The following is a 24,194-nucleotide window of genomic DNA, read 5'->3' as shown; positions in this document are numbered from 1 at the left end:
AGCAATACATGTTACAAACATAGTTAGGGCTTGAAAACATCCATCACTTTCGCTTCAGTCTTCGACCAATAAAGACTAATTTGTATGAGCCTCTGCCTTTTATTATCTACAAGGATTAGTGATACACAATTGATACAATGCATAGCCATTGATTCGCATTGATAAACATTAAATGATTTTCTTTATTTCATCTTTTTCGTCCGCTTTTGACTTCAACATGGTTCATGTTCTGGGGATTCACTGCTGATTCCTAGACGGGTTTCAAACCTCTCAGAGAGTTTGTTACATCCTAAGATGGCTTAATTCCCAGGCTTCTGTTAGATACCTGATGTTTAGCGGCAGTTTGTTAATTTTTTTTTGTTATCGATCAAAACACTCAATAAATAGGATTGACTTTGCTATGTTTTTGTCTTTTTCCAGTAAACAACACGTCGTACATTATGTGTGTGAGTGTGTGATGTTTGCAGATAAATTTGGATTTTAGTATAATTTTTAACTTGCTTTGTTTTTTTTAACGTCTATCATTGTAGCATGTTCCACGCATGAACGAATTTCGATGCTATTCAATTTAGCGCATATTTTTGGTGTTTGAATAAATAAATTTTGTGACTGCTTTTAATGCTTTGCAAAATACAGGTTTCAACTCTATAGGTGATACACTCAAAGCATCCTCGAAACCACTATATTTTTCCGTGGTTCAAAAATTATAGTGATCAGTTCGAACGCGGTATATGTAAAAAGCTAAGCTCTAAACAAAATTAGGAATGCTATCTACGTTTGAGCGCGAAAGAAAATAACAGTGCGGGACACCGAGGATAGAGAATTCCAATTTTCAAGGACACAGTTTAGCGACCCTTCTAAATCTGTTTTGAGCATTCGAACATTTTTTTTCTTCACTTTTTATATTACCGTTTTGTTTGTTTGACAAACATCCACGACTATTACCCACCGTTTATAATAAGTTATATTCTTTTCTCCATTTAAAATCCTTACGATGTCGAGTTTATCTATTTATAAATATTACCTACTCTCAGCTACAGAGTTTGACCTTCTAATAAGTTTTTTAAAAACATGTCTTTCAACTTGGCAACCGTTTATATGGATATCTGGTTTGGTTTTGTTTCTATCGATTTATGATTTTCTTCACTATAAATATACTTAGTATTTCACTCGCTAAAACTGCTGTTTATTGGGGAATGTTGGATATTCGAGGGAGAAACAGTGGATGGGAATCCAATGAGTTTTGGGGTTTGGTAAAAATCTGTGGGATTTGACTTTTTTTTCCTGTTAAAATTATATCGAATAATTGCAAGTCTTTCGAATTGGTGTGGCATCTATATTGCAATTCAAAATCTAATGATACGCACATCACAAAAAGAAAAAACTGCTTGTGATAATGTGAGATTTTTAGTCTTTTTCATATACGTAATAATCCAATATTCTCATGAGAAGTTTGCATATGTTTTTAATCTGTTTTTTGCTTCATAATGAAAACATTAGTTATCCAAATGCAAAATTTAATATGTATCGTTTGTTTGCGCTTGCTGATTTCTATATATGTGTGTAATATTACAAATCTTATTTGCTGTTTGATGAATGAAATGTTAATATGGCAATTTTATTTTTTTTTTTGTTCGGACTAACTAGAGAAATCGAAGTATCAAAATTATTGATTCATTTTAATAGATTGTGTGTAAGATATAGCGTACATGCGTTTTAATTATTGTTTCGTTATACGAGAGTACAAAACTTGTCATATAGAAAATTGATCCTCCGATGGTGATTTGGAAACAAGAGTGTTGTTTCCGTGAATGGTATTATAAATGGTGAGTTCCGAATGATGACCGTTTGTAAGCTTGCTAAATGAGTAATGGTATTCGATTAAAAATTATGAGAATGCATCTGCAATTAAAATGGCGCCGAACATAAAGTTGTAAAGAACACTTACACTGTTACAACATTTTACTTTGAAAGTGTGCAACCACTATTTTAAAGAATTTTCCTTCGGCAGTCTACAATCTAACTATAAATTCCACGAGAGGGAAAGTGAGCAAGATATATTCTACAAAGCGTTGTTAAAGTCAGCGTAAAGTGTGAACAACAATGTTATCAACAATCCATGAACTCAATATTTGTGTTTCGACGGAAATTGATTCAACATTCTGATATTTAAAAAGTAGTATTAAATTCAAGAGCTAAGAAAATACCTTCACACTTTAATTACGCGAAAAAAGTACTTTTGAAAAACATTATGAAGGAAAAAATCCTCTATCGAAAATGATTAGAATCATCACGTTACAAAATTGAATTTGTTACACACTTTAACATTCAGTTGTTAAAATTGTCAAACAAAAACTTCAACCGAGATTCTCACTTCTGCGGCTTCTGCCACCAAGCCCATCACAAACGGTTCCTCATCCGGGAGTCGATTCGAAACTTAGACCGAAAATTAGGTAGAGCACAAGTTGCTCTTCTACTTAGTAGAGTGATGAATATGTGTCATGTGTGCCGTTCACATTTTGCCTTTCGATTCTTGTCTTTTCGCTTCGCGTCCTTCTTAATATCTGCTTTTAAAAAGTTACTCAACAACGTTATCAACACTAGAGCGTCCAATAATGTCTATGGGTCAGAATTCATGAAACAGATCACTAAAAATCGCGATGTCTTTTTTTTTTTCAAATTAGTATTAAAAACTTCAAGAGTTTCACTCGGGAAGTTGATTCTCCAATTTTTATTGAATTTGAGTAAGTTTACAAGTTTACAAGTTTACAGACATAGCTCTAAAAATATTGCATCGAATTTGATGAAATTTTCACAGCAGATGCCTTCTAAGTTGTAGTTCACGAAAATATTTTTTTTGGAGAAAAAAATATTTTTTCAATAGTAACTATTTAAAACAATATGTTTTAAATACTTACAACAACTTTGAAGGTCCATATTTTTTGATCAAAAAATATCACCACCGCGAAATTTCCAGGGCAATTTCGAAATTTCGTCAAAAATACTTGTGATTATTTTCAGATTTTTCAGTCCCCCAGAACATAGATTTTCAACATATTGTTTTAAATAGTTACTATTGAAAAAATATTTTTTTCTCCAAAAAAAATATTTTCGAAAACTACAACTCAGGATGCATCTGCTGTGAAAATTTCATCAAATTCGATGCAATATTTTTAAAGCTATGTCTATTTAAAAACAATTTTGACCTAAATTTCAAATGACAATAACAACTTGTAAACTTACTCAAATTCAATAAAAATTGGAGAATCAACTTCCCGAGTGAAACTCTTGAAGTTTTTAATACTTATTTGAAAAAATTAGACATCGCGATTTTTAGTGATCCGTTTCACGAATTCTGACCCCTATATAAGTATCATTTCTTTTAAAAATTTGCCTTTTTATCTTCCTTGTTTTTTTTTTTTGTTTTGCTAACGTCATAAATATGTATCTGTTATCTTTTAATTTCTATTCGCCTGTTCTCAACATTGCTTCTCTATACACGAGCCATTAATTGCCCACTGCTAATATCTGTTAAAATCTCCCTACAGTTCATTTCGATCGCTATTGTATGATTAGAACACGTGACAAACTTTTTGTTTTGTTGTTGAAAGCCTGCCTAAAACTAAAAGTTTTAGTTTGGTTGTCATTTATTCGAAAAAACGTAGAATTGCGCACCTCTACCGGTGAAGCTGATTATCGGGGCAGATAACGGTGCTGCTTTGCACTATGTACAACATTTGTATGCTTTCAATCAGACATAAATTACTACCGTCTATGTTCTCCAGATAAATAATGTAACAACTTAATCTGTTTTCGTTCAGAATGTTCAGGATATGGAGATAAATCACACCATAAATGACAAAAAAGAAAACAATAACTATCATAACAAAAAGAAAAAGTAAACTGTTGACTTTTAGCACGACAAACTCAACGCTGGCAAAAAATACTATCCCTTAGCATTAGGCGAAACCAATCAGTCGAAGGTGGTCCAATTGTTGAATGTTTTGGTACCGCCGGTGCTAGCAGTACTGGCATTGCTGGCGCGTCCATTCACAAAATTGTTTACAGTGCCTAACTTATTAAATCCATTATTACCGCTAGTGTTACTATTACTACAATGATGACTACTACCGTTAGTATTTATATTTCCCTGTTGTTGATGATGAACTGCTGAGTTGCTGAGAAGACTTGCCATGTGATGTTGTTGTTTCCGTTGTGGTTTTTCTTTGCCGTTACTAGCGCTATCTAGGAGCGAGCCGAATCTGTCTAGACCGTAGTTTCGTAGCAGTTCGAAATCGTCTTGTGCGCTATTGGGGATGAGCTTAGTGGAACCGCTACCAACAGGACCAGTCCGTGCCGCTGAGAAGTTTCCTTGCGATAGTGAGTGCTGATGGTGTGCGTGGTGATAGTTTTGCGCTAGGGTGTTATTGGTGACGGCATTGAAAGACGAGGATAACGGTGACGACGTTGCCGATTTGGTGGTACCGTGGAGATGCGTTGGTGTAAAGTAAGGATAAATAGGATTATCGAAACCTAGACCACCAGTTGGGGCCGGTGGGGAGCGGCTGAGAGTCGCGGCGGGTGCAGTTAGTCCACAGGAATTTAGTACAGCTGCGCTGGCTGTCGGTATTGGCTTAGCGTTATCGTTTAGCGGATCGAAATCTTCTAACTCAAAGCTTGAATTGGTTGTGTCCAGGTTGATCAGGTCTGTGGATGTGTCTGGTGGCTCGTTACCGAACGGAGACGGGGGCTTGATGGGAATGGCTCCCGTTCTGGGCACAGGGGATATGGATGATGTTGCGGTAGTGACAAGAGCATCAGCCACATCGTTGTTAGACTGCAATGATACGGTAGACAGAATTAAGCGAGCAGTTGGTTGTTTTCGGAAGGGCGAGGAAGATAGTACGGGCTCAGTTTTGCAACGGACTCTTGGCGTTGTCAGTTAGCGAGGAAAAATCTCTTTCCAATGAACGTGTAGCTGAATTACAAAGCTCGCTCATAGTGAAAAGAGCCTTTCGAAGCTTTATTAACCTTCATTAACAACTCAAACTTATGCTTAAACGGTCTCTAGTAAATTGTTACTTCATTCCTAGTTGAACAGCAGAGCAAACGTTTAACACGAAACGCACACATACAAACCAACGCATTTTCGAACACTTAAAGGTAAAGTCACAACACACATCAAGCAAATTACCATTTAATTGTATAAATTTTGCTTGCGAACAAGCTAACGCCAATTAACAGGGATTAGCAAAGCGGGGTAAAAATTCAAAAACAAATAAAAATAAAAATAAAATGCAAACGGAATTGAGGAAAAAACGGTTTGTCACACGGAATGTCGGATGCAATAAGAAAAATGGAAAACTCGCGCGAGCAAATGGGTAAAGGAAAGTGCAGGCGACTCCCATACCATCGCAACCGTGAATGATTGAAAAACTGGGTGGGTGTGAGCGCGCGCCCAATGCAATGAAAAAAATGAACGGATGATGTTGTGAAGGATGCCTTCTAAACAACAGTGACACTACACATCATGGGGTGAAATCTTTGTTGATCTGATATGAAACGATTCTAATGCAGAAACTTCGGTAAGCCAGTGTATCATCATAACATTTGTTTACTTCAGGCGATAGAAAGCGATAAAATTTGGAATCTTACTTAATGGCGCATTTTCGGAGGTTAGTGGTGATGGTGGTGCTAAACTAGTCTTATCAAAGGATTCATTTCAAATCGTCATGGATCACACCGTGTTGTTGCATCTCTACGTTTGGCCGCCAGATGGATCACTACTACTCGAAGCAGTTAATTCATTCTCGCTAGGGTGGTTATTTATTAGCTAGTTCGATTGTACGGTTGGTGGCGAAGGTTGTACTATTTGGCATCTTTCCTTGGTTCAGTCGAGAGCGAAATTGTGTTTGGCATCTCCGGTTGGCGTGGGGAATTTTTCGAGGATATTTGTTAACCAGGGGAGGGTAGGTATGGGATACATTATTATCGAAAACGGATGAGAGAAAGAAAAACAAGTAGACAGAGATGTAAAACGTTTGATTCATTCGTGGTTAGAAATGATGTTCTCGCGATGTAAATTTTGCTTAGACCCCAAAACGGTTCGAATGGCTGGTTCCGCCTAAACATCGTGGTTCATCACAGTCTGCATGCTGAACTTTCGCCCAATACGAATTCTTGCCTGTGTTTACGGGTTGGGATTGTTCAGGTGGAGTAAAGCGGTATTTCGCATTTTACAATCAAGTAGGTACACATGCCATTTGGGTCAAAATCGAGCAGAGGGCATAAATGCGACGTTGGTATAGCGGTAGTTTTTGTGGTGACGGTTACGAAATCATAAAAGAAAGAAAAAGTATATTGAAAAGTTAGCGAGGAGTGAAGCGAAGTATGTCCTACTCTACTGTTGTGATGTGTTCCAGCGGGGATATTGATTGCAGTAAATTTTAACGTATCGAATATAGGGTGGAAAATTTAGAGGGCTCGTTCATACTTGTTCTGAATTCTATTGCGTCAACAGAGACTTTTTTGAAATTCATCATGTTAGAATATACATTTACTATTCTAACGACGAAATATTCGTAAAGTGGCCTGAAATAAGGTTTAACAAATCCAACTGGTGCTGCTGTTTACTGTCGAAACAATGGTTGGAGGAAAAACCTATCCTCATAATCGTAATATACTAAGTCAAAAATATTCTGATAGTTCTAATTTTACTGGCTGAAAATTGAAAATCATTCTCAACAAATAGTAGAAGTATTACGAAAACACTCGATCACTACTGATGAAAACACATAAAACTCAACCGAGAGTGAGATCAAATTGGCCTAATTCTTTTCCACCAACAGATAAATAAAATCGGGTATGAAAAAAGTATAATAAATTTTGAGTTACTTCAAGTTACAAAATACAATTTTACTATTTCAAATGATGGAAAAAATTATGGCGCCAAAATTGATGATTTTCACTTTTTAACTTTGCTGTATAAATTCTTAATTTTTTTTTCAAATAGTAAAATTGAAGGAAAAAAATAGCATAAATTTGTTGTTTTTTTTTGTATTTCAAAAGAATATTACTGGGTTACACAATGAATGTCTGTATTTTTTCTAAATACAGGGGATTTTTCGTTATAGCGTAACTCTTCTTTCAATTCATTAAATTATGTCGAATTTACGTTATATCGAATCATGTTTTTTTTTTCTTGAAAATGCAGTAGAAAAATGACTTTAAACTTGTTACGAACATGATCCAAAATTTTAGAGTACCGTACTTTTCATTAAACATTTTCATGTTTAATTTAACGATTTTTTGTCACAACATACATTATACATTATTGTATATTATTTATATACATAAATAACGAACATATTTGAAAAATATATAACATATTGAATCTGCTACCTAATGTTTCTTCTCGATTATTTTGTAGATATTTCTGGTCATCCAAGCATTTTTAGATGCACAAAAAGTTTATTTAATTCAAAAATTAAAAAAAAAAACATTATATGGAGAAAAAAAAACGTTATATCGAATTACGTTATAAAAAGGTTACATTGTAAGGCAGGTTACGTCATAACGAGGAATACCTGTACACTCGGTTTGTTTCAAATTTAAAGAACGTTTTTTTCCAATAATCTATCCCAATTTTCTTATGGGCAGGCTTCTCATTTTTCCTATGAAAATCACTAGCGTACAGGAAAATGTCTTTCACTGCGAAAACAAATTGCTCTCACACTGGTGGGCAAAGCGTCGCATTTGCTTAAAAAAAGCAATAACTACACAACAGAGCTTACTGCAATACTTTTACTGTGCGTTTCTTAATCATATATCAAATGAGGGGAGCATCTGAGTAGGAAAGTAGATTGCGTTGTTTGCTTTGCATCTCGGAACTGGAAGAAAATCCAGCCGCAAATCACGCATGATTGTCTTTCGAATGCTATCGTATTTATCTCAGCAGTGCGCACCGCTGTGTACTTCTATGCAATCTTACTAGAGTGATTCATCAATCTTGTTTCGCTCAGTCCAGCTCAGCCATATGGCTGCTGATGATTTTTCCACTTTTTATGACTGTTTATGATTTTCACATCAATTTTTAATTTATTTTCAGCAACAGTTCTTCGAAATAATTTTCTGTCTTTTCAAACTTTCCGCAATTATGAACTGGTTTAATTTAACTGTTTAACTAAAGCGATTTGATATTTGTGACTTCCTGCCTTCTCTGGTTCAGATTTTCGGCATATTGTATTGTCAGTTTCAAGCCTTCAGAATATTTTCTCTTGAATTTTGAATTCAATTTAGAATCTTTTTAGCTTCCGAGCTTCGCAAACGCCAATTCTTTGAAATCATTTTCTAACATTTCTGACCCTAGGAATTCCCTTAAACGATTTCAAACTTAAGGTGAATCGGGATGTGGTCGCGATCAACTCGAATTTTGCTATCTAATTTTTTCTTGATTTATGAAGACTACGTACATGAAACAATTGTTTTGATCAATTGTTTTCACAACTGTTGCATGCCTGAAGTAGCAATTTGAGTGCTGTTTATTTAGTGGAAGCCGAATTTTTAGCGCTCAAACTACAAAAGTAAAAAGAACTCTAACCTCAAGATTGTATAGGAAAAGACCACAATCCCGTTTCACCTTAAGTATTTTTCGTGGGACTAGTTCAGCCATTGTTGTGTCAAACACCGACGCCCGAGGAGGCGATTCCCCCCAGAACCCTAATTTTTCGTCTTAGAATATCTTTCATTATCGGCTATGGATGAATCTAGACCAGTGTGGGCTGGTTGTGAGTGGATTACGCTACCCCACAACTATCGATACCTATGTCGGCGTTTGGATTCGAGCCCAAGTCCTAGCGTGGCTGGCGGACACAGTGACACCTCGTTGAGCATACAGATTCGAGGCATACGAATGCTTGGCATAACGAACGGTAGGCATACAGACACGAGGCACATGGACACCAAACACGAGGCACATGGATCGAATGGACGCGAGGCCGAGTGGAAGTGAGGCGGAATACGGTGTTATCGTCATTATCATCACAGCACTTTTTCAATAACATGAATTCCGGATCAGAGTATCAAATGGAAAGCAATACACTGGCGACCTTCGGCCGACTTGCTGTTCGAGCGAATGCTGTCCTTACTCGCTACCACTCGTTCGGACTTAACTAAGGAAAAAAAACTCTGTTTGAGTAGACCTAACAAACCAGAAGATGTCGTTTGTATGCAAGAGGCCGCCGCTTCCGACGGCGGTTCGGCGGCGGACTCGGACTGCGGAAACCACGGCGGCTTAGTACCTTGCTTCTTTGCCCTCGATTATGTGTCTTCGCCGCATGATTTAAAACAAACAAATGCCCAACTCTTTAAGAATATATTTACATTTGAGCTACATACGCAGTGTAAAAAATATCTGAGTATGATATATAATTCATTGAATGGTGCTTTTTGTAATCATCTAATATGCATAACATATTTTCAATAGACATTCTGATGCAAAATGGATATTGCAAATCCGGGACACACAGTGAAGATAATTGGATCTCATGCGATCATACAACATCGTATTCGGCCTTGCGTCCATTTGGCCTGGCGTCCATTCGGCGATGCGTCCGTTATGCATCGTATCCATTATGCTCGCGTGTGTATGCTTAGCTTACTATGCCTAACATCCAAATACCTAGCGTTCATATGTCTCGTGTTTCGTTCCCTGGTGGTCCAGGAGACGTCATCAACAACGCTGGGTCGACGTTTTAGTTACAGTTTTAAGTTTTGGATCTTATTTTTTTATGGTTCAGTTTTTGTTCATTTCAACTTAATATGATTGGAATTATTCTTGGCTTTTCTGGCCTTCTAAATATTTTTTATTTAGCAATTTTGATTTCTAACTTTCCCTGGACCTTGATAGTTTTTGTTAGCGTTTTAAAACCTAAGATGCAAATCTTGTTTTTTTAGATAAATTTTTACATCAATCGTCGTTTTGATTTAATCTACGAACAGTCTCATACTTCGAACACTTGAGAATAAAAATCACATTATTATAGCTAGAGTAATCAACAGTATGACAGTAAACCATTTCGTTCCTTGGGACGTCCTTTACTCAGTGATGTATAGCTCTTTACTATAGGATCACTTTCAGGGAACCAGCAGTGTTCGGAATTTGAACAAAGCCGAGCTTTGAATTCTAGTCAATTTCATAAACAAAACATGTTTGAATCTAGATAAATAGCACTTAATTGCAACAACAATAATATAACCAAAGTGTTAAACCTTCAAGATCGACGAGAAAATTCATATTTCGTTGATTTTTTAGTGCAAGAAGTTCAATCATAGCTTAAGTGTCCGAAATTTAATGCACTACGGTATACAACATAGCTTTGAAACAAACTCGGTTATAAACGACAACAGATGTTGGACCTGTGTAGTTGACGATTGTTGACGGTTCATCGGCACTCAAGCGCTGATCAGTGCGAATGAGAAGGACCACAAATTAGAGAGAAACAAAACATCCAGAAAAGCAAAGCTCAACTACATTCTACCGTTTGCCGAAGAATCGAAGGAAATGAAAAGGCTGACTTACTAGCCAGACGAGGGTCATCCACTCAATTTGTTGGCCCAGAACCCCCACACGTAGCGAAGCGTAACGCCAAAAACCTGCTTCCTCATAAAAATTACGTAAGGCAGTAGATGCATTTGCTCAATAAAAATATTCGTTTTTGGAGAGTCTCTACAGAAATTTTTAGTTACGTTACGCTGATATTGCCTCCCTCATACCCATATGTAACAATTCGTAACATTTAGCATCAAGTTTAAAATACCTTTGATTTGTTGGAGTTGCTATTTTTTACCAAAACATGTGAGCTTATTCAGGTAGATTTAGATTATGCCTCTCCTATTTATTCTTGTTTTCAATGTTACATTTCTTCGTTTTTTATATTTTCTTAGTTTGGAATTTAAAAACTTTTTCATAAATTTCATAATACTCCATTGACTACTTTCTATTTATTTTTCTTATATTTCGAATGAGGATTCTCGATATTACCTAAGTTCAAACATTTGTATTTCTAGTTTATGAAGTATATATTGGGGTTTTGTTTTACTTGTTATTGTTACAGTGGGCGAAAAAGTTTTCACAATTGAATTCCCTGATTTTCCCTGATACTCTCTGAAATATGACAATAATTTCCCTTATATATTTTTCAGCATTCACCACAAAAAAAGTGTAACGTAGATGAACGCAATCTGAAATCCCAGTGAAAAAAGTGTTCGATCGGATAGGAAATTGAATATTGAAGAAGGTAGCCTTTTACGCTGAAAAAAAAAAACGGTTTGGCGCTAAAGAGCCGTTTAAAAAGAATCGCGTCTCGGTTTAAAATTTTTTCTTGAATGTTCTTCAGTTTTGCCCTGATTTCCCTGATCGAAAAATAAATTCCCTGATATTCGCTAATATTCCAGGTTTCCGGCACTCTGTATTATGTAATTAGGTGCTAGAAGGTGAAAAAAAAAAGACACACAGTGAATGTCTAACACGTTACTAACGTAAAGTACTGGAATCATCCGAACGATGATTTTATTGAAAATTTGTTCGAAGTGTTATGTCTGTTAGTCTGTGACGAAAGTATAGAAAAATCGAACTCCGATTTTCGTTCGTATCGATTTGAATGTTAGAAAAAGAGAATAGGGTTTTCCAATTCGTTCGCCTCGTTTTTTCCAGTACGAATAATTCATCTCAAAATTCATTAAAAAACTATAAAATTCTGTTGATTGCGATAGAAAGCACAGCATTTAAACATCTCATTCGTCACTCATGCATCCAATTTTGAGGTACAGTAACTGTGGTGAACGGTTTTTTTCTCCAATTAGGGTAACGATTTTCCAAAGCCAATCTTCAGTTGCCAGGGGGGAAATTGTAGCAGATGATATATATAAAAATTTTATCATATTTAATTATGAAGCGAAAAATGGTGATAGCAGATGAGCAAATAGTAAACTATCAAGCAATGGATGAAGTAGTAAAATAGGTAGTAAAGCAGCGTTACCTCTTTGCGGAAGGTGGGCTTCGGCGCCAGCGGTGGCCTTTGCGGTGGCTGTGGAGCCGGTGGCTTTTGGTGATTATTATGGTGGAAGGGAGCATGCGGCGTTGCTGGTTGTGTATTGTGGCTGCTGCTGTTGCTAATACTGTTGGAGCGGCTCGGTTGGCGACCGGTCGGTTCCAGCACGATTTGGCTACTAGCATTGGTGGAGCTATTTGGCATTAAGGTGATCAGTTCGTCGTCGTCAAACTGGGTCACAAGCGGATCGTTCCGGCTCGCTTTGAGTGGCGGCGGCGGTGGTGGTGAAGGAAGCGGAGGTGATTGACTAATGACCGACGGGGCTGATCCGGTCGAATTCGGATTGAGTTGAGCCGAATGGTTTGGTTTGGGTTGCATTATGGCAGCTTGTTGAAGGAAGTTATAATTTCTATAGGGTGATGCCGAAGTTGACGAGGAAGACGAGGGGGGAGACATGGGCGGGGGTGATATTTGAATGGCTGCCAGTGCTTCAGCTGCCGTTTGGAAACGACGGGGTGGCACTGGGGGGCAGGGCATATCAGGCGAGAGATCAAAGTTGGGATCGTCATCGTCGTCATTGTTGTTGTAGTTGTTCCCGACGCGCCCGTTTTCCGTTCGCACTGTGCCGAGATCCAGTTGCAGCAACGGTTGCGCCGCGGCTGACGAAGATGATGGTGCTTCCTGTATGCGAGGTAACATTTGGCCCGATCCTGGCGGGCTCAAAGGAGCTCCGGTCCGGGACGATGAACGGATAGTTCCGTCCATACTGTACGCTGGTTTGAGCTATTCAAGTTTTTTTTGGTCGATGATTCGATGGGAATGTTACATTCGATCATAATGAAATATCAGTTTGAGTCATTTTAATGAACGAAGTTGAAAATGAATGTATTGAATTGGAAGTCGAATTATGGCAAAGGTATGGTATTTGATGTCGACACAGAATGGTTTGGGAAGAAATGAAAAGCAGAAAGTATAACACGTGAGAAAGTGGTTCTGTTATATATGTATAGGTGATTTTAAGATTTGATTTTGTTTTGTAAGAGCATCAAACACCTATTCTTTCTCAACTAACCTAACATTGTGTAACCTTGTACCGTGAGGGAAACTAACAGATTACTCCTAACTTCTCCTCCTTCACCGTAGTACGAAAATATGAGAGGATTAGTCACAAATATAAAATGACTGCTGGAAACTAGAAAATTTAGAAAAAGGTTTCATCGGAGAATCATTACTTATGCTGCTTGTCTAACCCTTACGTTAGAGGTGTCGCAAGACCGTCAGCCAATACTGGAAACTACTTTCAAAAATAGTATAATATGTTCAACTTCATCCAATGCTTCTGTCATGCATTTTGGTTACTAAAACATCATTTGACGCTCTTCTTTTAGATGCCAAAAAAGCCTCACGTTGCTGAATGCAGCATAAATTGCATTTCTTCGTTTAGACATTCAGATGTAGTAGAGCATGTTAGTGTTTGTACGCAAAATATAGGAAATAAAGAATGCTTATTTCAACAGAAGAAAAAAAAAACAAAGAACAGAATAAGTACTAAACTGAGAACAAGCAACCATTCGCTAAACAAACCAAAAAACCGACTGTCTACTACTATGATATAGAGATCAGTTCAAAACAAGCAGACTACTTACATTTCGGTTGACCGCTGGCGATTTGAAAAGCGCCAAATGCTGCAACTCCTGCAGCAGATTCATTTCCGATGAGGAGTTCGAACTGGTTGGGCTGAGACTGAGTGATGGACTCCGTACGTCGCTGCTGCTGCTGGTGTTATAGTGATGGCCGTGGTGATTGTTGTTGCTACTGCTGCTGCTGAAGTTGTTGTTCATGGTTCCAGTGCTGCACCCGGTGATCGTGTTGTAGTTGTTATGGCTGCTATTGCTCATCATTATGTGCGGCGAGTTGTATAGAGAGGTGCTGGAGGGGGTCAACATTTGGGCGTGACCGTGGTAGGAGTCGTCCGGCAGGGCGATCGTCTGTGGCCGTTTGTTGAATACGGGCGAGTTCGGTGCGGACTGGTGACCTATATCGTACTGCGATACGTGCGAGTGCAAACTACTGTCCAGTTTGGACTTGGGAGGCGTGGTTTCGCGGAACTTCGACCGGAGCCCTTTGTAGGCAGTTTTCACTCCCTTGCCACCTTCCTTCACCTGTCGGAAGAGTCGAAGATAACAAGATTATATTATGATTTGTTTAGTTTCGAGATAGGTTATCAGTGTGAGTCAATGTGAACATAAATGACAAGTTCCCACTCACCGATTTAACAGCGGATCGAACAGCCGGGTTGGTCTGGAACGGACAAAAGCCGAGAAATGGTTCAAAGCAGTTCAATGGTAGCAGAAACGCGCAGGACCAATTTAAAAAAAAAGTAGAAGAGTATACAGATTAGAAGCCGTGATGATGAATGGATGCGAACATACAATTTTAAACGAATGATGATTCTGATTACGTAACTGGGATAACAAGATGATATTGGAAACAACTGCCGAAATGAGCAGACGTACTACAAACGTAACTAAAATAAAGCAGATGACTGTTGAAATTAAACTCGAACAGAATGTTTGTAAAATTGTGATTTTATTTTGAGCTGGTATAAAATACTGTCAATTAAGTATAATTAGTCGTAAGACTAGAGAATAAGTTTCTACGCTAATTTTTTTCTTATTGACACATCAAAGTTCGGAAAGAAACAGTATCTGTTACGAAAAATCGTAATTTATGATGCCGAAGGCCTATGACGTGGAATGTTAAAAATGTTAAAATAGTCAGCGCCGTAAGCGTCAATTTGTTTAGACGTGTTATTGCAACCACTTTCTTTGGGTTTGCAATACTTAATTCAGGTTTTAGTATATTGAGGAAGCAGGAAAGCTTCTCCTTAGGAAATGCTCTGACTTTCGGAATTTTTTTGGTTTCACCTTTCTGCTTTTTCTACAGGATTAGATTTTCAACTTTTTTTAATTGATTTTCAATTTTGAGCAATTTGTGAAGACTTTGATATTTTGTTAGATCAACAAAGTGTTCACAACATTATTATTTTGAGTTTTTTGTGGAAGAATTGAATTGATATTGAGCGAGGTTGATACTAGAAATAGCACTAGAAACTGATACCATCTAATATCATCTTCAAATTTTACAAATTGTTAAGACAGACATAAATGATGACAGCAAAATATTTTTCCTATTGTTAAGACATTAAAAAATTGTTTACGACAAAAACTGCCTTTCAGGGTTGCCGTTAAAACCAAGGTTTTACTAAGCAAATGTTAACGTTATCACGTGTTTTATTACCACAGACTAGTTAGTATTATAAAATTAAGGATAGCAAGATTTCTTTTTGGTCTGGGTTATGAAAAAGACCTGAAGAATCAACGTTAAATCTGTTGAACGTCTCAAAATATTGTAGCGCGTCTCTCATGGTAAAATATTTAATTTCATCTTAGAATCAACACGGATGTAACATACAAGCAAAACTCCACAAAACACAAAACTCCGACAACTTAAAACAAACAAAAAAGCACTTCTACTATCTAAACAATTTGTTCTTGAACAATACCTTATCCTTGAAATTCTTCAGCAAATCTTTGTATTGCTTAACTTTCCGGCCGGATTTTTCCGCGTACCGAAAGCATTCCACCTCAAATTCATCGGAAAACCCCTGACCGGTGTTCAGCATGTCCAGCCGCTCCTCAATAAACTGCAAAAAAAGTAAAAAAAACGTCACCAATCTAGTGCGGGCAGGATGCTCGAGCAGTACTTACCTGCTGGAATATCTGTAACTGCAGCATGTTCGCTAGAAATGGCCTCAGATGCGACGGTCGGGTATCGATGAACGTGTCCGGATCGAAGGTGATCTTATCGTTGAACTTTACCGCGTCTCGATACCCGCCAATTAATTGCACTAATATACCTGTAATTAAGTTGAAGTTTTAAACCACTGCAGTGGCAAAGAGAGAAGAATCAAGCTCACCTAAAAATATCTTTGACACCCGATCCCCCCGATGCTCAGCCGAATTGGCCAGGTGTTTCTTGAGCGAGGCGACCAGTTCCGGTGGCATATTTTTCACATCGTCGAACGGTGTTTCCAGCGTTCGTTTATCACAGTTCAGTATGACGACATCGCCGATTTCCTCCCGGCGCAACGACTCAAAGACCGCCTCCGGAACGCCAATCAGGAAAGGCATCGGGGCCCCGAGGATGTCCTTCATCTTCATCGGCAGCACCGGAATGAAAATGTGCTGCCAGACCATCGGATAGAGGAAGGCGTTGGCCGCCTGGATGCACGATGACAGGATATCCAACCTGCGAGACACGAAGATTATTCGCCGCTCTGCCAGCATCGCGGCGAAGATTCCTATCATAAATTTTGGCTCCACGAAATTATAGTACAAGTTTAAATTGTGCTGGAATTGAGAAGAGAATATTAGTTTCGAATTGTGTGACCTGCGACGCCGCTTACATTCTCCGGTATACTGGGAAGCAGAAACTGCTGTGGTCTCTGAAAACTGAACGTTTGCACCGGTCGGTCATACTGCAGCTTTAAGCATCCGCCCGGCTCGGGCACACCCTTGTTGTAGGCTTCTGCTAGGAATGCCTCAAACTCGCTCTGAGAATGTTTCCGCACGTCTGCTAGCACGTTCAAAAAGCGGATGAAGGTGTCGTGCCATGGCAGATAGGTGACGATAACCATCGCTGTGGGCGACTTCGGATCATGCCTGCAGAATCCAAATCGCCACTTCGAGTCGATGTTGGTTAGTACAAACGAATGCACCTGGATGGTTCGCCTGTGTGAATGCCGTCGTAAGAGAGAAGAAAGATAGATAATTAGAAAAGTTGGTGATTAGGGTAAACTAATATAAATTTATTTCATTCATCCATCTTTCCATCCGACTTTTACTCATTACGCTATGTAATTCGCTGCATTTGACTGTTTCCCCTTCCTGAGATAATAGCCACACGAGTCGCACTTAGTCATAAGTTTCCGATCTCGCGAACTTCACGCTCAGCTGATATGAACGAAAGGAATAACCTGTTTGGCTTGTGTTGATATATACATAGTATACCTATAGGTGGTAGTGCTAAATGTGAATCATTTCAGCACCATTCCATGTTCGCTGTCGTCCATCGAATTGCAGGAACAGATATTTCTGATTCGAGGAAGTTTTTGCGCTGCCTTGTCATCATATAGAGAAGAGTGAGCTTTGTAAGCGATGGTAAATATGACAGATACTAGAAATACGTCTACTACTAAGTATATAGCGTCTTATACTTTTTAGCGTGATTGAATGTTCCTTCCATAAACCCCAAGCAGCGGTTCTTGTTTTTTACATAGGAAATCGCGCTTACGAATTGGATCGCATTATGAACCATTGAATAATTGGATTGAATGAATGAGTCAAATAAAACGATCTTCAAAAGCATGATCCGGGTTTGTGTGTCGCGGCTAGTGGACCATAACAAACCGACCGCGTGAAGCAGGAAACTATGGGCTCACTTTTATCACCATACATTTTTATATTTATGGTTGTAGTAAGCAGTTTCCTTCGTCTTCCAGCTGAGATATGATCGCATGTTAACTCTCCCGTTACCCACATCACTTAATCATTCTGATTATCGTGTTCTGCCTCTGCCCGTAACGGCAATAGGGGTTCACGAAGCATACCATTTCAAAGCCACGATGACCGCAGTCAGCAACAATTTGTACCAGTCACAAAGAACGGTTCAATAACAATTGAATTAAATCATTAGTGCGCATTATCGCACTATTCGGTCAGTTTCCATCATGTATATATGGATGAGCGTTTTTTTATCGAAAGAGAGAAATGGCGTTGAAGTGATTTCGAATTTACTCGAGCGAGCGTCCGCATGGTAATCATAAAACTAAACGCACTCGTCCGTATTGAAGCTTAAAAATCCATAAAATTCTGCACCATACAAACGGTTTGACGATCACTCGTAGTAAATCAAATTATATTACCGCTCGACTGTCTATCGACGACACTCGAAACGATAGACGATAGCATTTCCTCCGAAGGCCTTGACTACACCCGTTATCGGACTAGAGAAAGTAAAAGCGCTCGGAGTGTGTACACCCGGTATGAGGAAATCGAAGATCGCGTTAATAAACAAACCAAGGGATGGGAGCCGGTAGTGCCGGTCGTACAATTATCGGACGGACAAGTCAAAATAAACCGCGTTTTTTTTACAAATTCGAACACTGTGGAAGTATGGAAAAGTAAATAATCAGCAACCGTAAACCGCGCGCGTACGGGACGGCAAATACCGGAAGATATAAGGGGGGAAGTAAATGGAAATAAGTCAAAAGAGCAGCGAAGACTTGCTGACGCGATCGCATCGGTGGGAATCTGACGCGCGTGGAAAACACAACACGTAAACTTGATGACAAACGATATTTTCGGTAAATTGGCTGGTGTTGAATTCAATGCCGTTTTAACTGTTTTAGGCTTATTTTGAGACAAAAGTTAGCAATTCTTGATGTTCTATTTGAACTATATCTTTGAAATTTGTTATGTAACCTACTATAAGTAGCACTTTTCTGTAAAGAGGAATGATAGAGCTTTTATTTGGAGTGATCAGAATTTTGGCCGCCATCTTCGATTATATTAAAAAAAATGCGATTTTGACCCTGTTCGCAACTACCGATTTTCAATCTGAGAGAAGCATCAGAAAGCTGAGAAAAAATGCTATAAGACGCAAGGAAAAAAAGGTGAACTTCAGTAGTAACCTACCAATTGAACGAATTTTCCGAAAGAAGTTTCAAAATATTCAATGCATTTCGCGCAATCAACGTAGAAGCCATATGTAGAAACTTTTCCCTCCAGTATTATTTTTTGAAATGCGATAAATTCCTGGATATTTACGAGTTTTATTAATAAATTGCTGAACAAAACCAAAAAATTTTCGATTCGAAATTGGGTGCAAGTCAAGAATCTGTTTCAATTAATTCGAAAGAACTGTTCATTTGAAGAGTTCGTAGACACTTTTAGTAGTTCATTGAACCAATGGTTAGCTCATTCTCTGCCCCTGAGGTAAATTAGCGTAAGTAAAATAAATCTTATTCACAATATACTATAAATGTTGAATACGCTAAATGATTTTGTTGTAATCGAAACTTTCTGCTACATTTTTCGTATATCCTAGGCATATGACTACCGAGTATATACTTATTAGTGAAAGAATAAGAGTGAGAGCAAATGTAGGAACAATAATTAAAAAAAAAAAATATTATTTCAATGCACCAAAATTTAAATTAGATCTTTAGAACAAAATGCCACTGAAACAATGAATTTTTTTTAATTTTTTGGAATTTCATGATTTTTTAAGAGAAAAACATGTTTTACCCGGTTCTAGACACCCTGATTTTTAGTGTTCAAAAGGCAAAGAATGGATGAGTTGATTATTTTGCGCGCTTCCAACACGCTGTGTATGGAAAGCAAAATACGCAATTTATTGTAAAGAGCAGAGAAACTTTTTCGATTGCAACTGAGAAAAACATCGGATGTGATTTTTTTGGGTTTCTCAGTCTTTTTTAAGATATTTTACGACATATGTATAAATTGCCTGACGTTTCGGCCGCTTTCGCTCATTGAAAACTTTCGCTCATGAGCCACTTCGCTCATTGAAAACTTTTCTGGCTGTTTCCTTAATAACCTATAGCTTATACGTAGGGCTGTGCGATATGCTCACTGAGGTTTTTTTTATCATTACGGTACAGATTTTTGATAATTTTAGCCCAGACACAGTTAATTTACTCAATAGGCAGGTTTGATGCACCTACTCATTTTATCCAAGATGGCGAGGAAATCTGTTTACAGACACCTGAGAAGATAGCTAAGGGAGTGGGGTTGAATTTAACTGATACCGCAAACATCTCCCTCCCCCCAGGCTTCAGCCCGTACCGGCAACGAACGGTTAATTGTTACGTCGAGAAGTGGTTTTTTGTGCTTCATACACCCTCTTTACTCTTATACCTTATAGTCAACCACCTGGAGACTGGTAGTTAGCTACCACTGGCGTGTGGCTAATACCTTGTAGCTCCAGGACTATCAGCAGCTGGAGGCACCCTAGATGTCCGGATCTTCGCTCACCTTCCGAACTAAGTTGTTCGGCTCTTCGCACGCGCAAGCAAGGGCATACGGAAAAGACATGCTCAGTGGTCTCCTCCACATCCACGTACTCGGGACACATGGGGGTCCCGAACCTGTGTAGATAATGCCTGAAGCAGCCATAGCATGACAGAATCTGTGTCAGATAGAAGTTCACTTCTCAATAGCGCCTCCCGACCGAGACGGATATCTTGGGGATAAGGGGCCATCCACATACCACGTGGACAGCTTAGGGGGGGGGGGGGGGGGGGGCGTGTGATGGACTACAAGACTCTGCCAGGACCGGAATTTTATACATCACCGAAGGGAAAGGATGTCCCTGGACCAGTGAAAGCCATTTACACCGAAAAATTCGGCAAGAAGGTAATGGTTTAGCAGGCCATTTGGGAATGTGGCAAAATATCTCGTCCATTCATTACGAATGACACAATGAATGGTAAAATTTACGTGAAAGAGTGTTTGCAGAAAAGGTTGTTACCCTTTCTTTTGGCCCGATCTTGCTTCCTGCCATTACTCTAGGGATGCACTAGGGTGGTATAAAACAAATAATGTCACATGTGTCCCAAAGGAGATGAATCCTCCAAACTGTCTTGAAATTCGCCCTATTGAAACTTTTTGGGCTTTGACCAAGGCAAAACTGAGGAAATATGTCAAACCAGCGGAAAATGTTGAAAAATTTAAAAAAGATTGGCTTAAAGTGGTAAAAATGGTCGGAGAACACACTGTGCAAAAGCTTATGAGTAGTGTTAAGAGAAAAGATAGGGAACTCGCGTATCCTACGAAAAATAATCCCAACTTGAATTGAAACTAGAAAGAAAACACTTATTATCTATATTTCAAAATAAAATGACCGAGATATCGTCTGTGAAGTATCTTTATGAGTTACTGAATAAAGCTATGAAAACCAGATTCAGATTTTCTTCTTATTCTTTGAAATATTGATATTTTCCTGTGTGACCGGACTTTTTTGTCACCCTTTAATACAATTAGATTTATACATCTGCTTTGAAGGACCTTACAAGATCTGGTCGGCCATGATCTGCGAGAACTCCGCAAGTTGTTAAAATTGTGAGGGAGCGTCCGGTGAAAAAGGCAACGTTTAGTTAAAAAACTTGCCATCTGAATATACCTGATGGATCTGTCTACGATATTTTGGCAACTGACCCTAAATGCGTGGCGTAAAAAAGCATAAAGTTCACGGCGTTTCCGAGTTCTACCAGTGAAAAAAAATGCGTCCGCGCAAAAAAGAATCACGTAAAAAAATCGCGTAATTTTAAACAAATCGTGAAAGAAAAGATCGACGCGATTTTGATAAAACTTTCCGCTACGTGTAAGAAAAATCGTTTGAATTCAGTGTAATTTAGTATCATTTCCATTTTTGGCATTTTAACAACATCACAAATCTTTTTCGATATTTTTAAACCGAATTTGTGATCAAATTTCGAAGCTGTTGAAGCATGGAAGATTTTGGTTTCGTGGTTCAGTTTAGAATTATTTTATGTAGCGGTTGTTATATCCCGCATCGGCAGGCAGAGAAGTCATAGAATTGAGCCTGAAATCGTACATCTAATATAGTGTCATTTGATTTTGAAGTCTTTGAAAATATTTTGCATAAGTAGCAAAAGTTATTTGGCGCCTAACATTGTATTCAAGTGATTGGTTCGCAAATTAAAACTTTTTGTGGGTATGATATCATGCTATTTTAAATTAGGGATTTCTCATAGAATGTGCCAAATAGTTTGCAAACTGATGATTGATTAGCGAATACTCGTCAATGGATTTTTTTTATGAGTATGTATCTAAACTTAGTTAATGATGTAATGTCCGTTTGAAGACAAACTCATGCTGTTGAACGGTGAAAAACTTACCTCTCGAAGGCGCACGGAAATGCAAACGCCGGAATATCAGCAATCACCTTGGTATCCTTGAATGATTCCGGAAAGCTCTGCACAATGCATCCCGGCGGACTTTTGTCTGTTGCTGTTGCTGGAGCCGGACTTGTGTTGGATGGGGATGCCGCTGACGGCGACGTCGCAGTTCCGGGGGAGATTTCACACCAGTACTCGAACAGGCGGCTGACATCTTCCCTGGGTTTGTCGTCGTTGTTGATGACATTTGAAAAAAGGGAGAAAGAAAAAAAGGGGTTCAGTTCATGTTGCAGAGAAGGGGATGAGCCGTAGCAAACTGGAGCACATAAAAATCGATGCATTGGACTAGTTCCCAATGTTGTAATGTTTAGTGTACAAGGAGCAACAAGGAGGCTGTTCATAGAATTGATTCTCCTTACAATACACTAGATATAACGAAATTTGTAGTATTTGATTATACACTTCTGAATGAACAAACGTATGAATATAGAGGATTTGAATTTCTTCGAGTAAGAAATCGCCACAAAAAATATCTTTTTGGCCATTTATCTATCTGAAAAGATAGTAAATCTTTTCGAATGACATAACAATATCAGAAGGTCACAGTCTATAAAATCGTTATTTCACGAAGATCATGTCAATACGGTCAATACTAAATATTAAATGAGATAGTTTCCGTTGTCGGTACAGAATTTGCCTTAGAATCATATTGTTTTGTCCAAATGTTTAAAGATTTGGCGCACATTTTGATGGATAACACTGGTCGACAAAGGCGTAAAAAAAAGTTTCCCCAAAAAAGATTATAGTTTTTGAAACGTTTCTTTACAAATTTGGAGCCCATAGTGTATGCAGAAGTGCTCGCCGGGTTCGTCGCTTCTACGTTGGATTTCCCGGCATTTAAGTGTCTGAGAAAGTTATCTTTGCTAGGGGCTCCAAAGTTCACAGGAATGGTTCAAAAGCTATAATCTTTCATTTTTCTCCAGTTCGAGCTCTAGGGCAGAACCTGTGATTACCAGTGTAATTCACGGAAACAATATCTATAATTCATATTTGAATTAAATTAAATACACTCTACTTTATCCGCATCATTCTGCTAAGCGCTACTAAAAGAATATTGCGAAAACCAAAAATGAATAATTTGAGCAACATCGCAAAAAACAAATTAGACACAAATTTGTATTAATAAAAACAAAAATCATTTTTTATTCTGGCAGCACTGCTAAATACTCAAGGCCTTTCGTTTCATAAGATTACCGTTCTGGATGCCACCTTCTAGAGCAGAAAACGTCGATTTTAAATGGCCTCCTTTCGAGATGACTATCATCTCCTACCTCTTATTTATAGTTTCTCATGTTCTACATTAAAGTTTTCGCCACTTTAACATTTTTTTATTACTCACTTTATTCGGGAGTTCATGACACGTCCTACACTGGTACTGGAATGACTGCCGTCCGCTGCTGGTGCCACTAGGGTTGGGAGTAGGATTTGCCTTCAGCAAAACACCACCAATGGGGCGTTAGCCACTTGCAATATTTTCGCTTAGAACGCGAATTCGTGACACGATTCACCTTCGAAACTGGATGTAGCTTCCAGTTTTTCTTATTTTCTACGCACTAAAGACCGTCCATTTCGATCTTTTCTCACGGCTGAATCACGGAATCACTTTTTTTGTGCAGCACTTTTTCTTCGACACAGCTCACGGTTATCGCTGGTCGTGCGATTTTTGAGGCCCCATATAGGTATTATTTCTACACTATTAGCACAGCGCTAGTCGTCTGCCATATTCCATTCTATTTGGGTAGAAAAATTCTAGCCTGATAAAGACGACAAAGAGACACAAACGAAAGCACTAAATGAAGATTGCAACGAGAAGACGTACCGTTTTTCGCAATGAAATTTTTACACACTCCCCCTTTCTAATACTACTCCAGCAAATGTTTACTATGTTGCTCTACAGTAAACGGCACTACTACGAAACGAAGCAGATTTTCTACCGAACGAAGCAAACGACAACCGTACTGTGCTGTGCTGCGGGCGACTGCAAATCCTTCGCGAATCAAACTCTTTCTTGAATGAATGAAGTGAAGCAGGTCACAGAAAGAGACAGACAGAGGGGACAGATAAAGTAATGTGTCAACGAA

At 38.5% G+C, this 24,194-nt stretch overlaps 1 protein-coding gene across 4 annotated transcripts; it reads right to left on the bottom strand.

Annotated features, from left to right (window-relative positions):
* Positions 1 to 152: 152 nt before the first annotated feature.
* LOC129726737 (DENN domain-containing protein 1C) lies at positions 153 to 24,126 on the bottom strand. 4 transcript variants are annotated; one of them, XM_055683780.1, is made up of 11 exons: positions 23,933 to 24,125; positions 23,453 to 23,843; positions 22,054 to 22,272; positions 16,519 to 16,843; positions 16,030 to 16,462; positions 15,821 to 15,969; positions 15,616 to 15,756; positions 14,319 to 14,351; positions 13,697 to 14,212; positions 12,039 to 12,833; positions 153 to 4,837 (listed from the first exon to the last, which is right to left on the bottom strand). In XM_055683780.1, exons 2-11 carry the CDS (start codon positions 23,467 to 23,469, stop codon positions 3,974 to 3,976), a joined length of 3,492 nt encoding a protein of 1,163 aa, XP_055539755.1. In that variant the 5' UTR covers positions 23,470 to 23,843; positions 23,933 to 24,125; the 3' UTR covers positions 153 to 3,973. The 4 variants fall into 4 exon arrangements, 3 of the variants coding, with proteins under 3 accessions (XP_055539755.1, XP_055539754.1, XP_055539756.1); XR_008728400.1 differs by adding an exon at positions 5,656 to 6,184 and having other exon boundaries at positions 4,700 to 4,837; positions 23,453 to 24,126; XM_055683779.1 differs by having other exon boundaries at positions 23,453 to 24,125.
* Between the last annotated feature and the right edge of the window lie 68 nt (positions 24,127 to 24,194).

Source organism: Wyeomyia smithii, chromosome 3 (assembly GCF_029784165.1).
Source record: "Wyeomyia smithii strain HCP4-BCI-WySm-NY-G18 chromosome 3, ASM2978416v1, whole genome shotgun sequence".
Classification (NCBI taxonomy): Eukaryota; Metazoa; Arthropoda; class Insecta; order Diptera; family Culicidae; genus Wyeomyia; species Wyeomyia smithii.
This window is presented reverse-complemented; position numbering and strand designations above follow the sequence as displayed.

Coding starts and splice junctions, on each gene's coding strand:
- LOC129726737 (XM_055683779.1), bottom strand. Junction 16,463..16,518: donor TTCCCAGTATACCGGAGAAT/GTAAGCGGCGTC, acceptor TCTCAATTCCAG/CACAATTTAAACTTGTACTA. Junction 12,834..13,696: donor CGCCAGCGGTCAACCGAAAT/GTAAGTAGTCTG, acceptor AAACTTGAATAG/CTCAAACCAGCGTACAGTAT.